We start from the raw sequence: 17,050 nt of genomic DNA, 5'->3' as shown, positions 1-17,050 counted from the left end.
GTCAGTCCCAAGTCACTGTGCACCGTAGCAGCCCAGGAAAGAAGCGTGGCTGTCAAGGGGCAAGTGCGTACCAAGACTGAGGGAGGGGGCCAGATATGCCAAATCGGAAAGGGGGGTGGTCCGGAAAAGGGGGGTAAGATGCCTATCCTAGTCATTCTCGTCAGGCTCTTCATCTCAAGAGGAACAAACAAGAGTAAACTTTGGGTCGAGAGGCCCCAAACCGGACTCTCCCACAGAAAGGTGCTCGGCCCCAAGCCCCGGAGACCCGGGAAGGCCGCCTCCGGAGGAGCCCCCGCAGACGCCATACTAAAAGCCAAAATGGCTGCCTGGAGGAGGCCCGCACCGCGTAGCTAGTGAAGGTTGGGGAGCAAGCTTCTGCGGGAAAGAGGGAGGGGGACTCCAGGAAAAGCCGTTGAGAGGACCATCACACCCCGAGCAGCACAGGTAGGTTCCGCTCGGCCTCCCAAGGCCACCGGCTCCGGCTGAGGGGAGTCCCCGGCCCCACCCCCCGGCCGGGAACCCAGCCGCCGCAGCCGTCCCGCACACCGACCCCAACGAGGTACCTGCAGTTCGGCCCGTTCCACCTCCCAGTGCGCCCGCTCCATCTCGAACCGAGCCCACTCGTGCTGGATGTAGTGCAGTATCCCCGGGATAGTGTACTGCTGCGGCCGGGACAGCTCGGGGCCTGCCGCGGGACCCGCTCCCTCGGAGGCCGGAGGACCCCCGCCGCCCGCCGCTCCGTTCCCCCCCGGCGAAAGGCCCAGGTTCCCCCCAGGTCCCTGCTGCTGCCGGGGAGGGGCCGCCATCCCCGGGCCGCCACCACCGCCTCCGGCAAGCTCGTCCATTGTGTGTGGGGCCCCGGCCGGGGCGCAGGGCGAGACGCCGACAGCTGGGGGAAGGGCCGGAGAGGGTGGCCCCGCGCTGGCTGCGGGGCGGAGGCCGGCCGGGAGAGGGGCGGGGAAGGGGTCGTTAATGTGTGCCTGCCGTGGGTCAGAGCAGGGAGCTGCCGGCCGCCGCCATTACAGTCCCTCCTCCATCTGCCCGTCTCACTCACTCACTTTAGGGGAAGGGGGGCCGCGGCGGGAGGGGTGGGGGGAGAGTTGGGAAGGGGATAGGCGGAGGGCCGTCACTAGCGCACAGCATGCTGGGTAGCGAACGCAGCCTCACGCTTAATCGCCAAATAGAGTCCGGCCTCACCCTACGCCGGCGCACTGAGAACGCAGCCCGGGTCGCCGTTAGAGGGCGGGGAAAGAGCTCGGGCTCCGCCTCTAGGCCGGCGTACTGACCCGGTGCGGTGTCTGCCGGCAGCTACAGGGCGCCGGGGCTCCGACTCTGGCTTTTGGAAGCGAGGCGGCCGTAGGCTTCCTGGTTATCAGTTTCCTTCGAGCAGGCCGTCCCCAGGCGCAGTTTCCTTCCCAAGGGTCTCTCACCCGTGTGCCGGGTTTCGGAGCTGGTTATTAACCTGGCTGGTAGCTCTGGCCGACCGCAGCCCGTCTCGGATTCCTGACGTTTCTTTTTCATTCTTTGGGTGTTTCAGGCAGTCCCAAGGGTGGGCCCTCTTTCCCTTCCTGTCACTGGCTCTGTCTCTGGTTTCTTAGCACCAGTCAGTTCTCTTCTGGCAAATAGCCAAGATCCTCCGGCTGTGGTTACTGATTCCTTGTCTCCGTCTCGAGCCTGGGCTTTGGTCCCGTTTCTGTGCGCTGGGTCGCGCGTCGTAACTTATTCCACTTTGCGTCCCCTCTTCTTTCCTTTTCTGGAATGGGTTGTGTTTCGGGGGGTTGGGAGAGGGGGAGGAGCGATTTTTTTTTTTTCTTGGGAGAAGAAGAGGTAGTGAATTCCTTTAGATCTTGACGATGGTAGGTAGAGGGAGAAAAGTTTGAAGGAGACTGGCTAGACTAACAATTTGATATCTTAGAAATGAATGGGCTCACAAATATTGTCATCAATAGACTATTTTGATCGAAACAGAAAATAAAAGCATTGTGAGTACAACTTAAAATCCTAGATGGATGTTCTCCTGGGTCATTAAATGTTTAAGTGAATATGGCCGGATGCGGCTGCTCAAGCCTGTAATCCCAGCACTTTGGGAGGCCGAGGTGGGCGATCACTTGAGGCCAGGAGTTCGAGACTAGCTTGGCCAACATTGTGAAACCTCATTTCTATTAAAAATACAAAAATTAACCGGGCGTGGTGGCGCATGCCTGTAGTCCCAGCTCCTGAGGAGGCTGAGACACGAGAATTGCTTGAGCCCAGGAGACTGAGGTTGCAGAGAGCCGAGATCGCATCGCTGCACTCCAGTCTGGCGACAAAGCGAGACTCCGTGTCGGAAAAATTTTTTAAAAAGTTTGAGTGAATGTAATATACGCATAAGAGACAAGGCTAATATTTTAAGTACAGTCGTGGGTATTTTTATGTGCTTAGTTTCCTAGAAAATATCCTAATGCACTAGAATGTTTCTAAAAATTAATATAGCTAAGAGGCATTTGTTTGAAAAATAAGACAAAAATAATTAGCAACATAAGGAAATTAGGTTCGGTAATTATATTAATAGCGATACAAGAAAATTGCATTTGGCCGGGCGCGGTGGCTCAAGCCTGTAATCCCAGCACTTTGGGAGGCCGAGATGGGCGGATCACGAGGTCAGGAGATCGAGACCATCCTGGCTAACCCGGTGAAACCCCGTCTCTACTAAAAAATACAAAAAATTAGCCGGGCGAGTGGCGGGCGCCTGTGGTCCCAGCTACTCGGGAGGCTGAGGCAGGAGAATGGCGTAAACCCGGGAGGCGGAGCTTGCAGTGAGCTGAGATCCGGCCACTGTACTCCAGCCTGGGCGACAGAGCGAGACTCCGTCTCAAAAAAAAAAAAAAAAGAAAATTGCATTTAAGATCTGTTACTTTTAAAAATTTTTTTCTTTGTTGCAAAAGCCAATAAAACTTGTACTATGGAGTATGCACTACCAACCAATCAGGAAGTAATTTCAAAGAGATAAAGTAATTCATCTTATTTTATCACGTCTGCTTTACTGTTATTACAGTATAATGGAAAGCAGATTGGACTTGTTACTCATGCTGCCATGTTTTATTTATATATGAAATGAGATATCAGATCGTAGTACTATAATGCTAGGGACTATTTCTTCGAATTATTATTTTATTTATTATTTTTTTGAGACGGGGTCTCACTCTGTTGCCCGGGCTGGAATGCAGTGGTGTAATCTCTGCTTATTGCAACCTGGAGCTCCCTGGCTCAGGTGGTCCTCCCACTTTAGCCTCCTGAGTAGCTGGGACTACAGGCGTTCATCCACCACGCCCAGCTAATTTTTGTATTTTTTGTAGAGACGGGATTTTGTCATGATGTCCAGGCTAGTCTCCAATTCCTGGGCTCAAGTGGTCCACCCCCGTTGGCTTCACAAAGTGTTAAGATTTCATATTTCTTCAAATTATCAAAGTACTATTTATCTTATAGTTACCAACATACAACCTGTTTATTCATCCGATTCCTTTTTAGGGGGCCTCATAGCACATAAAAAGCTTGGAAAGATTATGCTGCCTCAAAGACATATATACACACACACACACACACACACACACACACACACAAAGAGACATTTGTGGCCGGGTGCAGTGGCTCACACCTATAATCCCAGCACTTTGGGAGGCCGAAGCAGGCAGATCACTTGAGCTCAGGAGTTGGAGACGAGCCTGGCCCACGTGGCAAAACCCTGTCTCTACCAAAAAAATACAAAAATTAGCTGGGTGTGGTGGCACTTGCCTGTAATCCCAGCTACTCCAGAGGCAGAGGTGGCAGTGAGCCGAGATCATGCCACTAAACTCCGGCCTGGGCAAAACAGAGAGTGAGATTCCATTCCAAAAACAACAACAACAACAAAGAAAACCATCTGTGAGAGTGGGTGACCTGATGATAGCATCAAAAGAAGACTAACATGCACACTTATGTGTCCCATTGGTACCTTGAGCTTAAGGAAAGACTGGACTTATTATCCTTTTTGCCTCCTCACCTACCCTCAAAACAAAAACAAAACCTCTACTTCTATTATCTACCCTATTAAGTGACACTACATCCAAACTTGAAGCCTAGCAGTCATTCTAGCACCCTTCACTCAGCCCCCACAATCCAATTTCTTTCTCAGTGATATCTTTCCTATGGATTCTATTATCTCTTTATACTTAGTTTAAACCTTCCCACCTCCGTTCTACCCCCACTTTGCACTATCACTGCTGCCTGATTGGTCTTCCTAAAATGAAGATATGATTCTGTCATTCCTCTGTTTAACATAGTTGAGTGATTTCTAAATTTAGAATAAAGCCGAAATTTTAACATAGCATATAAATAGATCTAGATCCACCCTATAACCTAATCTACCGTAACACCATCATGCCACCTCATTCTTCTCTTCAGCCAAACTGCACTGTTTTTGGTTCCTCAAATGTATAATGCTATTTCATTCCACAGTGATTTAACACATACTGTGCCCCATTGACTATCTTCAAAACTCAGCTCAGATCGGGCACAATGGCTCACACCTGTAATCCCAACACTTTCGGGGACGGAGGTGGGAGGATGGCTTGAGCCCCAGGAATTCGAGACCAACCTGGGCAACATGGCAAAACCCCGTCCCTACTAAAAATACAAAAATTAGCCAGAGTGGCCATGTGAGTCTGTAGTCTCAGCTACTCTGGAGGCTGAGATGGGAGAATCACCCGAACCCAGGAGGTCCAGGCTGCAGTGAGCCATAATTGATTGCATCATTGCGCCAGTGCACTCCAGTCTGGGCAACAGAGCAAAACCCTGTCTTAAGATAAACAAAACCCTCCCCCCAAAAAAACTCAGCTCAAGCGTTACTTTGTCCAAGAAGCCTCCATATCCCTGAATTCTTTAGAATCACTATTCTATTCTAGTAGCCTCCCTCCTATGCTTATCTCTTTTTTTCTTTAATCTTTTTTTTTTTTTTCTTTTTTGAGACTGGGTCTCACTCTGTCACCCAGGCTGAAGTGCAGTGGCACGATCTTGGCTCACTCCAGCTTCAGCCTCCCCAGCTCAAGCGATCCTCCCACCTCAGCCTCCTAAGTAGCTGGGACCACAGGTATGTGCCACCATGCCCAGCAAATACTTTTGTATTTTTTGTAGAGATGGGATTTTGCCATGTTGCCCAGGCTGGTCCTGAACTCCTAGCAAAGTGCTGGGGTTACAGGTGTGAGCCACTGCACAGGGCCTTATCTCTTTAATACTTATTACACTGTATTTACACCATCTGTGTACTGATCAGTAACACTCATACTAAACACTCCAAAAGCAATACTTACACGTAATGAGTACTCAATTTTTGTTTTATTCCTTTCTATTTTTTGTAGAGAGGGAGTCTCACTGTGTTGCCCAGGCTGATCTTGAACTCCTGGACTCAATCTTTCCTCCCATCTCAACCTCCCGAGTAGCTAAGACTACCTGTACACACCACCACTCCAGGCTATTTTTTGTTTTTAATTTTTTGTAGAGATGGGAGTCTCACTATGTTGCCAGGGTTGGTCTCCAACTCCTGGCCTCAAGCAGTCCTCCTTCCTTGGCATCCCAAAGTGCTAAGATTACAGGCATGAGCCACTGAGCCCAGCCCATTTTTTTTATTTTTTAAGAAGTATTGATTGGCTACGACTTTTCAGGTGCTCTACTGCTCCCTGCTGATCCACTATGACCCAGACATGTAATCTCTACCTTCACAGAGTTTCTCGTCTAATTTTAGGCAAATTACTTAGCACCAGCCACTCTGGCTTCCTCAATATTTTGTCCTGATCTGTCTTGAAACTACCTTTCTTGAAACTTCAAGTGTGCTGCCTATTTAAAGAATTACAATGGAATGTGTCTACGTTCATTTTAATCATGGTTTTATAAATATCAATAATCCAATTGATAGGGTTCGGCTCTGTGTTCCAACCCAAATCTCATCTCCAATTGTAATCCCCACGTGTCAAGGGAGGGAGGTGATTGGATCATGCTGTTCTCGTGACAGTGAGTTCTCAGGAGATCTGATGGTTTTATAAAGGGCTCTTCTCCCTTCACTTTCTCCTCTCTCCTGCCCTTCATGTAGGATGTACTTGCTTCCCCTTCTGCTGTGATTGTAAGTTTCCTGAGGCCTCCCTAGCCATGCAGAACTGTGAGTCCATTAAACCTCTTTCCTTTATAAATTACCCAGTCTCAGGGAAGTTCTTTATAGCAGTATGAAAATGGACTAATACAGCAGTCTTTGACTTCATCCTTCCTAGACCGTAAAGTCATTTATCTACAGGATTGCAGCCTCGTAGAAGGGAAGGACCTACACCCCTCTCTTTCAAAACTGTACCCCAAGAGTCTGGGAAAGGGTGGATCTTCAAATGTTTGATGAATAAGTCAAATTTAGACCAGACTAATACGAATATTTTTTCTTCATGTCAATCATTTTTATTAGTTGTTACTGTCATTATACCAGTTGTCTCTTAAGCTTCAATAACCAGAACTGCCCTGAGTTTTAAAAGTAAAGAATGCCAATATTTCCTCCTCTATTGGAAAAATATTGTGTAATGTTGTGTTTGGTTCATGATTCCTGATGACACTCGGAGCGAGTTTCTAGAATCTTGTCCTCCATAGATAATGAGCTCACCCAAGCCACATTATCACCTACAACTCACCTAACTGGAACTATCACCCTAAACTGTGGCTGAGTCATTTCCTCTCTTTTTTTTTTTTTTGAGACGGAGTCTCGCTCTGTCACCCAGGCTGGAGTGCAGTGGCCGGATCTCAGCTCACTGCAAGCTCCGCCTCCCGGGTTCACGCCATTCTCCTGCCTCAGCCTCCCGAGTAGCTGGGACTACAGGTGCCCGCCACCTCGCCCGGCTAGTTTTTTTTGTATTTCTTAATAGAGACGGGGTTTCACCGTGTTAGCCAGGATGGTCTCGATCTCCTGACCTCGTGATCCACCCGTCTCGGCCTCCCAAAGTGCTGGGATTACAGGCTTGAGCCACCGCGCCCGGCCCATTTCCTCTCTTAAAGCTCACCTTTGAAACTTCCTATTTGTTCTGTCCTTTCATCAGTCCCGTTCATGCCTCCTCCATGCCCATAAGTTCTCCCAGTTTCAATCTATTGCTGATAATCTTCAACAATGCCTATTTGCCAGCCTGTGCAACATGGGGAGACCCCGTCTCTACAAAAAATAAAACAATTAACTAGGAATGATGGCAGGTGCCTGTAGTCCCAGCTACTTGAGCCTGGGAGGTTGAGTCTGCAGTGAGCTATGATCACACCACTAGGTGCCCAGCCTGGATGACAGAGCGGGACCTTGTCCCCCCGCCAAAAAAAGGAAAAAGAGCTGGGCGCAGTGGCTCACGCCTGTAATCCCAGCACTTTGGGAGGCCGAAGCAGGCAGATCACCTGAGGTCAGGAGTTCGAGACCAGCCTGGCCAACATGGTGGAACCCCATCTCTACTAAAAATACAAAAAATTAGCCAGGTGTGGTAGCAGGCGTCACCTTTGAAACTTCCTAAATAGGGCATCTAATCTTAGACACTGTGTGCTTATTCTATTTTGAACCAGAGAGGGACTTGTCATATTTTATCTACATGTGTTATGTCAACAAAGATAGGTTAAGGAATTCCAGGCTTTTAAATAAATCAGGAGTAGATAAAACTCAGATGTCTTCTTACCAGTTACTACAATACTTGATGTTCAAAGAGTGTTGACCCTGCCTCTAAGGACTGTATAGCTCCCTGTAATTACTCACCCAGAATGTGCAGTTTTGCTTTTTTTTTTTTTTGAGACAAAGTCTCACTCTGTTGTTGCCCAATTTGGGGTGCAGTGGTGCAATCTCGGCTCTCTACAACCTCCACCTTCTGGGCTCAAGCGATTCTCCTACCTCAGCCTCCCAAGTAGCTGGGACTATAGGCATGCACCACCATGCCTGGCTAATTTTTGTATTTTTAGTAGAGACAGGGTTTCACCATCTTGGCCAGGCTGGTCTTGAACTCCTGACCTTGTGATCCGCCCACCTCAGCCTCCCTAAGTGCTGGGATTACAGGCGTGAGCCACCATGCCCAGCCTTGTACAGTTTTATATCTTGCTGTCTAGGTACCTGGCATCCTTCTACCAAAGAGTTCAAATCAATTCACAAACACTAGTCATCTTTTTTGCATCATCTGCAAAGGCTATAACAAGTATTCTTATCTCCACAGTGAAGAAAGAAAGCTGAAGAGCTCTTGATCACTTCAGTAAGTCCTTAGTAGAAGTTCTCGCTCTGGCTGGGCGCGGTGGCTCACGCCTGTAATCCCAGCACTTTGGGAGGCCAACGCGGGTGGATCACCTGAGGTTGGGAGTGCGAGACCAGCCTGACCAACATGGAGAAACCCTATCTCTACTAATAATACAAAGATTAGCCAGGCGTGGTGGCGCATGCCTGTAATCCCAGCTACTCAGGAGGCTGAGGCAGGAGACTCACTTGAACTCGGGAGGTGGAGATTGCAGCGAGATTGCCCCATTGCACTCCAGCCTGGGCAACAAGAGCGAAACTCCCTATCAAATAAAAAATGAAAAAATAAAAAAAAAGAAGTTCTCGCTCTGAGTGTATATGTGTATTTGGAAACTGGAAAGTCTCCCTGCACAGTTCTGCCTACTGCCATCCTATCAATGGGTTCAATATTACTGTCTCTAGTTCTCAAATCATTTACGTGTTTGAAATTATTTTTAGATAGTTTTGGGGTGATCCAGTCACTCAGGGAAATTACATAGTGTTTAAATTTTTTTTTTTTTTTCAGACGGAGTCTCGCTCTGTCACCCAGGCTGGAGTGCAGTGGTGTGATCTTGGCTCACTGCATCTCTGCCTCCCGGGTTCAAGCAATTCTCCTGCCTCAGCTTCCTGAGTAGCTGGGACTACAGGCGTACGCCACCATGCCCAGCTAATTTTTGTATTTTTAGTAGAGACAGGATTTTACCATGCTAGCCAGGCTGGTCTTAAACTCCTGACCTCATGATACACATGCCTCAGCCTCCCAAAGTACTGGGATTACAGGTGTGAGCCACTGCACCTGGCATAGTGTTTACATTTATAAGCAGAGAGAGTAAAGTATTAGACCCCAGAGAAAGATCTTTAAGAAGAGCTGATGTGTTCAGAAACCAAAGAAGCAAAATGTTTAATGCACGTGGTACAGAAAGGAGGCAGCTTTGACCTGCGCCATACTTTAACCTGCCAAATAAGATCTACTTCTCATTATAGTGATTGGCTTTGGCTAAGAAAATTGTAGAAACATAGGCAGGGCACTTGAACCCTTTGGATAAATATTGTAAGGAAAAGAACCTTCACAGATTATAGAAAATAGATACCAAACCTTTAGGAAACTCAGCATGCTGTATAAAATTTTAGTCCAAGTTCATTCTGGAATTGTCTCCTGGGTAATATGAGTAAGAAAAAAATAGGCTGTGATAATATTGTTTAATAGCTAACTCATAGAGATGTCAAAATTGAAAAGGAAAAAAAAGATTGCCTGGAGCCAAGTCCCTCCTGGACATTGGCTAAAAATGAACAACCAGGTCTGTAAACGTAAGAGCAAAATGACTGGAAAATGTGACTGACTGGGAAATTGCCAAAAGTTTGCTAGGTAATAATTTAACAGGCTTGGTTTGTCTGTCATTGAAGCAGCAGGGTGAGTGTTCCAAAGAAGGAGAGCAAACATGGACACCTGGCCCAGTAAATCTATGCTAAAGACAGTGTTCAACTGGAGAATATATTAAAATTAATAAAAAGTCAAAGCATGTTTTGTAGCAACATATTTTGAAATGATGATAACAACTAGTTTGAAAAAGCAAATTACGACAGAAATTTGACAAATTATATAAACAATAAGACTGAAGAATTCTTTTAGGCATTAAAAAAATAACTCTCACGCTCTTTGTTCTTTGTTTCCTCGTTTTCATAGTTTCTCATGGTTCCAGTTGGACAGGCCAGTGGCTCAAGCCTATAGTAGCACTTTGGGAGGCCGAGGATGGGGCAAGGATCGAGGTCAGGAGGTCCCGAGAGACCATCCCTGGCTAACAGTGAAACCCATTACCACAGAAATACAAAACATATAGGGGCTGGGGCTGGCTCAGTACAGTAGCACTTTGGGAGGGCCGAGGCAGGGAGGATCAAGGTCAGGGGTGGGAGACCACATCCTGGCCTGGCAGGGGTGACCCCGTCATTGAAATACAAAACTAGCAGGCCGAGGTGCGGCTGAGGCCTGTAGGTGTCCCAGCTGCAGGGAGGGCTGAGGCAGGAGAATGCGGCGTGAACCGGGAGGGTGGGGACACAGTGAAGCTGAGATAAAGCCCTGCACTCAGCCTGGGCGACAAATGAGACTCATCCTCACAAAAAAAAATGCAAAACATAGCCCGGTGAGGTGCTTGGCGCCTGTAGTCCCAACACCAGGAATAGGAGGCAGGAGGATAAGAGCCACGGAGGCCAGACTTACAGTGAGAGCTGAGATCCCAGCCCTGCACTCCAGCTCGGGCAACCACGGGGCCTCTGTCTCAAAAAAAAAAAAAATTCAGGGTGTTACACAAGGTATTGTTATATAATAATGTTATTGCCTAGACTTTTTTTTTTTTGTGGGGGAGAAACAAAGTCTTACTACATTGCTCAGGCTGATCTTGAACTCCTGGCCTCAAGGAATCCTCCTGCCTCAGCCTCCCAAAGTGCTGGGATTACAGGCGTAAGCCACTACACCTGTGCCTAGAAGTTTTGTACTTAACTTTTTTTTTTTTTTTAAGACGGAGTCTTGCTCTGTCACGCCCAGCCTGGAGTGCAGTGGTGTGATAATGGTATGGTGCACTGCAACCTCTGCCTCCCGGGTCCGAGCGATTTGCCTGTCTCAGTCTCCCAAGTAGCTGGGATTACAGGCGCCCGCCACCATGCCCAGCTAATTTTTTTTTTTTTTTTTTTTTTTGCATTTTTAGTAGACACAGCATTTCACCACTTGGCCAGGCTGGTCTTGATCTCCCAACCTCAGGTAATCCGCCTGCCTTGGCCTCCCAAAGTGCTGGAATTACAGGCGTAATTGTAATTACAGGCCACCATGGCCGGCCCCACTTAACTTTTTATTTTGAAGAACTTCAATTATGGAAAAACAACAACAAAAATCTAATGAACTCTCATTGCACGATTTTGCCATCTTATTTCATCTACTTTTTTTCTGTGTGAAGAAATGTTTAATGTAGATACCAGACATTATAATATTTCATTGGTACATAGTTCTCCAAGTATCTTTAACAGATTAGGCGTTTTTGCCTCTCTTTTTTTTAACAAAACACCATACCATTATCACACCTACAAAATTAATGGTAATTCCTTTTTATTTATTTATTTTTTTTGAGATGGAGTCTAGCTCTGTCACCAGGCTGGAGTGCAGTGGTAGGATCTCGGCTCACTGCAACCTCCGCCTCCCAGGTTCAAGGAGTTCTCCTGCGTCAGCCTCCTGAGTAGCTGGGATTACAGGCATGTGCCGCCACACCCAGCTAATTTTTGTATTTTTAGTAGGGACGGGGTTTCACCATGTTGGCCAGGATGGTCTTGATCTCCTGACCTTGTGATCCACCCACCTCAGCCTCCCAAAGTGCTAGGATTACAGGTGTGAGCAACCACACCCAGCCAGTAATTCCTTTATATAATCTAATCCTCAGTCCATATTTGATTTCCCCCAATATCTCAAAAAACAATGTTTTTAAAAAAAAGATGGTAATTTCAAATCAGGATCCAAACAAAATCTATACATTTCATTTGGTTGTTATGTCTTTAGGTGTTTTTTTTCTTTTTTAATGTGCCTTTCTATGACCCCCCTCATTGTCATGCCATTTATTTATTGAAGAGACTAGATTATTTATCCTGGAGAATTTCCCACATTTGGATAATTACAATCTTATATTATCATTTAATATATTATTTCCTCCTCCATATTTTCTATTTTTATTTTTAAAAAATATTCGAATATATTGTTGCATCATGAATTAATTAGTAACAAAAAGAAAAAATAATTTAATCATTTGTTCAGTAGCAATAGATAACCAAACAATAAATAAATAAAAAGAAAAAAACTAATAATCTAAAACTTTTGATAGAGATGGGCTCTTACTCAGGCTGGCCTCAAATTCCTGAACTCAAGCAGTCTTTCCGCCTTGGCCTCCCAAAGTGCTGGGATTACAGGCGTGAGCCACCATACCCGGCCTATATTTTTTATTAAGTTTTTATTTTTTATTTTCTTGGCAAAAATGCTTATTTGGGGATACAGCATACTTCCTGTGGCGTCACACCAGGTGGCACATAATGTCTAGTTATCTGAATTTTAGTATGTTACTAAATTTGATTAGACTGACCTAGCTATTATTGTCAGCTTTAGCTAGCTAGCTATTAACATACATACTGTATTCTACCTTGCTCTGTACAGGGCCTGTCCTGCAAAGGAAATTCTACTAGGTGTTTCTGGGAGCTTTAGGGTCATTCCCTGCAACAGGGACCCTACCAGTCCTCCTTCCATTTCCCACTATGATTCTTAGTTTCATACTCACTTCTAGTGGGGCTCCTTTTTTAGGTGATGACTTAAGTGATTTCTGGGTTTCTTGGTTCTTGTGATGCTCTCAAGTCCTCTTTTTCTTTTCTTTTTTTTTTTTTTTAAGTGGAGTCTTGCTCTATTGCCAGGCTGGAGTACAGTGGCGCGATCTCGGCTCGCTGCAACCTCCACCTCCTGGGTTCAAGTGATTCTCCTGCCTCAGCCTCCCAAGTAGCTGGGGCTGCAGGCGCGTGCCACTATGCCCGGCTAATTTTTTGTATTTTTAATAGAGACAGGGCTTCACCACTTGGCCAGGATGGTCTCCATCTCTTGACCTTGTGATCCGCCTGCCTCGGCCTCCCAAAGTGCTGGGATTACAGGTGTGAGCCACCGTGCCCAGCCAAGTCCTCTTTTTCTAACCTCCACTTCTGCCAGGACATGCCTTGCCTTGCACACACACACACAGACACGCACACACACACACAGACACACCCTTCCCACCCTGACCTCTCCCTACCCTCCCCCTGTTCTTGTTGCTGCCTTAGTTTGGCCCCATCAATTAATTAGCGTCCTAGAGTTCCAGGGGACATTTTTTCATGTAGTTTTTGTTAGAGGTGTTGTCTGTAGATGTTTTCTTTTGCTATCCTAGTTGTTTTCACTGTTTTTGTGAGGAGATTCAGGAAGATCCCAGAAGTACTCTGCTGCCATCACCACTACTTTCTTTGCTTCTCTTCACTCTTGCATTTTTAAATTTTAAATTGCCTGCTCTTTCTCCTTAAGTAATATATTCTAGCCCTGCTTTTGAAATATTTTCATCCGACCACTATTAAAGTCGTTATGACATTTTTTACTAGTCCAAAGATGGTGAGATATAGAAGTGTAAATTTAAGTATGTATATCCTCTGGGCAACAGTCAGGCAGGCTCTTGTCTGACAATTTAAATTTATTTACATTTTTAGCTGGATGCAATGGCTCATGCCTGTAATCCCAGCACTTTGGGAGGCCAAGGTGGGAGGATTGCTTGAGCCCAGGAGCTCAAGACCAGCCTGGGCAACATAGTGAGACTCCTGTCTCTACAAAAAATAAGAAAAAATTAGCCAGGTGGGCTGGCATATGCCTGTAGTCCTAGCTACTCAGAAGGCTGACATGAGAGGATCTTGAGTCCAAGAGTTCCAGGGTGTAGTGAGCTATGATCACACCACTGTACTGTGGCCTGGGTGACAGAGGGAGACCCCGTCTCAAAACAAAACAAAGCAAAATTCATTTTTAGCAAGAGCTGTAACATGTTGCTACACTTTATTGTGAAATTCAAAATAGCACAAAGTGCTTCTGGACTAAGGACAACCAAGCAGGCCACCTAAAAAGTCTCTGTGTTCTGCTCTGACAACTGATCTGAATGAGGATGGTACCAAGTTCAGACATACTTCTGTAAACTTGGCTTGGATAACATTTGCCTGGTATGTTTTATTTATTGCAAGTGGAAAGAGTGATTAGCTCAACTTTCTAAAAGAGAAAATCAGACTTAAGAATTTTGTTTTGGAAGTATTATTAGCTCTAATCACAAATGTGAAACACACTATAGTGAATATAGTAATTTAAACTTTATTGTCCTAAATTTTCACATTATCTGATTGAGCCACTTCTTTGACTCTGTTGAGATCAACTACAAGTAAATAATCTGTTAGAATTGTACCTTTTGTGGTGTGCTCCAGGGTCAAGATCTAAGCTACCAAAACATGCATATTAGCCATTGAAAGCTTTTATGTAGAGGGTACAACAGGCTGGATTTAAACCAGCGAATGGGGAGTGAAACTGTACATCCATGGTCTTGTTACAGCCATTACTGAATTAACTTTAACTAGTCTTGAAGCAAACCCAGAGGTAATGAGCTTTGGGTGAACACGGACTTGAAAGCCATGCACTAAATGAAACTGGATCTTCCTCAACCATTTCACTGAGTGACCTTTGGCAAGTAATTAAATTTTCACATCTGTAAAGTGGAGATCAAAAGTCTCTGACTCACAGAGCTATGAGGGGGATTAAATGGGTATAGTTAAAGCATTCAAAACAATGCCTGGCACCTAATGAGCACTGTAAGCACTTCCTATTGTTATTATCCTCTGCTCCTGAGTTGGTGAGTTGGGTGGTATTAGTGTGTCTGGAATTGGTGGGTTCTTGGTCTCACTGACTTCAAGAATGAAGCCGCAGACCCTTGAAGTGAGTGTTACAGTTCTTAAAGATGGTGTGTCCAGAGTTTGTTCCTTCTGCTGTTCGGACGTGTTTGGAGTTTCTTCCTTCTGGTGGGTTCGTGGTCTCGCTGGCTTCAGGAGTGAAGCTGCAGACCTTCACTGTGAGTGTTACAACTCTGGATGCGCCATCTTTGAGAGCTGTAACACTCACCGCGAAGGTCTGCAGCTTCGCTCCTAAAGCCAGCGAGACCACGAACCCACCAGGAGGAACGAACAACTCCAGACATGCCGCCTTTGAGAGCAACACTCAACTATTCCGATCAGCAGGGTCCAAGGACCGTTGCGGGTTCTTGGGCAGGGATTGTTTCTGCTGCTGCGTTGGTGAGCGCAACTATTCCAATCAGCAGGGTCCAGGGACCGTTGTGGGTTCTTGGGCAGGGATTGTTTCTGCTGCTGTGTTGGTGAGCACAACTATTCCAATCAGCAGGGTCCAAGGGACCGTTGTGGGTTCTTGGGCAGGAGGAGAAACAAACCAAACCAAAACTGTGGGCAGTTTTGTCTTTCAGATGGGAAACACTCAGGCATCAACAGGCTTACCCTTGAAATGCATCCTAAGCCATTGGGACCAATTTGACCCACAAACCCTGAAAAAGAGGTGGCTCATTTTTTCTGCACTACAGCCTGGCCCCAATATTCTCTCTGATGGGGAAAAAGGGCCACCTGAGGGAAGTAAAAATTACAATACTATCCTGCAGCTTGACCTTTTCTGTAAGAGGGAAGGCAAATGGAGTGAAATACCTTATGTCCAAGCTTTCTTTTTGTTGAAGGAGAATACACAACTATGCAAAGCTTGCAATTTACATCCCATGCAACCCTCAGCCTGTCCTCATCCCAACCTCCCTCCCCTGCCACTGCCCCACAAAAGAGGCCGGGCGCTGGTGGCTCGCCTGTAATCCCAGTTACATCTCTTGGGGAGGCCGAGACGGGCGGATCACGCAGGTCAGGAGATCTAGAGACCATCCTGGCTAACACGGCAGGTGAAACCCCGCCTCTACTAAAATACAAAAACTAGCTCGGCGAGGTATGGCGCCTCTGTAGTCCCAGCTACTCGGGAGGCTGAGGCAGAATGGCGAAACCCGGGAGGCGGAGCTTGCAGTGAGCTGGAGGTCGGCCACTGTGCACCGTGCCCATGTGGCAGAGCTTGTGACCCGGCTCAAAAAAAAAAAAAAAAAAAAAAAAAGAAATAAGCAAAGAAATCTCCAAATGCCCACAAACCCCCTGGGCTATTGGTTATGTCCCCTTCAAGCTCTAGGGAGAGGGGAATTTGACCCAACCTGGGTACATGTCCCCTTCTCCCTCTCTGATGTAAAACAGATCAAGGCAGACCTGGGGAAGTTTTCAGATGATCCTGATAGGTACATAGATGTCCTACAGGGTCTAGGGCAAACCTTCGATCTCGCTTGGAGAGATGTCATGCTACTGTTAGATCAAATCTTGGCCTTTAATGAAAAGAATGCGGCTTTAGCTGCAGCCTGAGAGTTTGGAGATACCGGGTTTCTTAGTCAAGTAAATGATAGAATGACAGCCAAAGAAAAGGACACATTCCCTAGCGGTCAGCAGGCCATACCCAGTATGGATCCCCACTGGGACCTTGACTCAGATCATGGGGACTGGAGTTGTAAACATCAGTTGACCGGTGTTCTAGAAGGACTAAGGAGAATTAAGAAAAAGCCCATGAATTATTCAGTGATGTCCACCATAACTCAGGGAAAGCAAGAAAATCCTTCTGCCTTCCTTGAGCAGCTATAGGAGGCCTTAAGAAAATATACTTCCCTGTCACCTGAATCACTCGAGGGTCAATTGATTCTAAAGGATAAGTTTATTACCCAATCAGCTGCAGATATCAGAATAAGACTCCAAAAGCAAGCCCTGGGCCCTGAACAAAATATGGAGGCATTATTAAACCTGGCAACCTCGGTGTTCTATAATAGGGACCAAGAGGAACAGGCCCAAAAGGAAAAGCGAGATCAGAGAAAGGCCGCAGCCTTACCCATGGCCCTCAGACAAACAAACCTTGGTGGTTCAGAGAGGACCAAAAATGGAGCAGGCCAATCAGCTGGTACAGCTTGTTATCAGTGTGGTTTACAAGGACACTTTAAAATAAGACTGTCCAATGAGAGACAAGCTGCCCCCTCGTCCATGTCCACTATGCCGAGAGCGAGCAAGGGCTGCCAGCTTGCTGTCACCTCTCATTAGCACATTGTATTACCGAGAGTGAGTAATACTGCCTTCCAAATTATAGCAATGGAA

At 46.4% G+C, this 17,050-nt stretch overlaps 2 protein-coding genes across 7 annotated transcripts in view; one reads left to right on the top strand and one right to left on the bottom strand.

The window, feature by feature from the left end:
* Positions 1-1,184, bottom strand: part of STRN3 (striatin 3) — a 139,310-nt gene extending 138,126 nt beyond the window's left edge. For 3 of the 5 annotated variants that reach the window (XM_031668209.1, XM_031668208.1, XM_031668210.1), the window contains exon 1: positions 564-1,182. In XM_031668209.1, coding sequence (XP_031524069.1) covers positions 564-845 — 282 coding nt within the window. In that variant the 5' untranslated portion in view covers positions 846-1,182. Of the gene's footprint in view, positions 1-563 lie in introns of all 5 variants that reach the window. The other 2 variants (XR_004184958.1, XM_009211348.4) reach the window with 1 other exon arrangement.
* AP4S1 (adaptor related protein complex 4 subunit sigma 1) overlaps positions 122-17,050 on the top strand; it is an 80,044-nt gene continuing 63,115 nt past the window's right edge. For both annotated transcript variants that reach the window (XM_021941099.2, XM_003901680.4), the window contains exon 1: positions 122-444. The gene's annotated coding sequence lies outside the window, so the exon portion shown is untranslated. The remainder of the gene's footprint in view (positions 445-17,050) is intronic.

The sequence above is a fragment of the Papio anubis genome, chromosome 7 (genome assembly GCF_008728515.1).
Source record: "Papio anubis isolate 15944 chromosome 7, Panubis1.0, whole genome shotgun sequence".
Lineage (NCBI taxonomy): Eukaryota > Metazoa > Chordata > Mammalia > Primates > Cercopithecidae > Papio > Papio anubis.
This window is presented reverse-complemented; position numbering and strand designations above follow the sequence as displayed.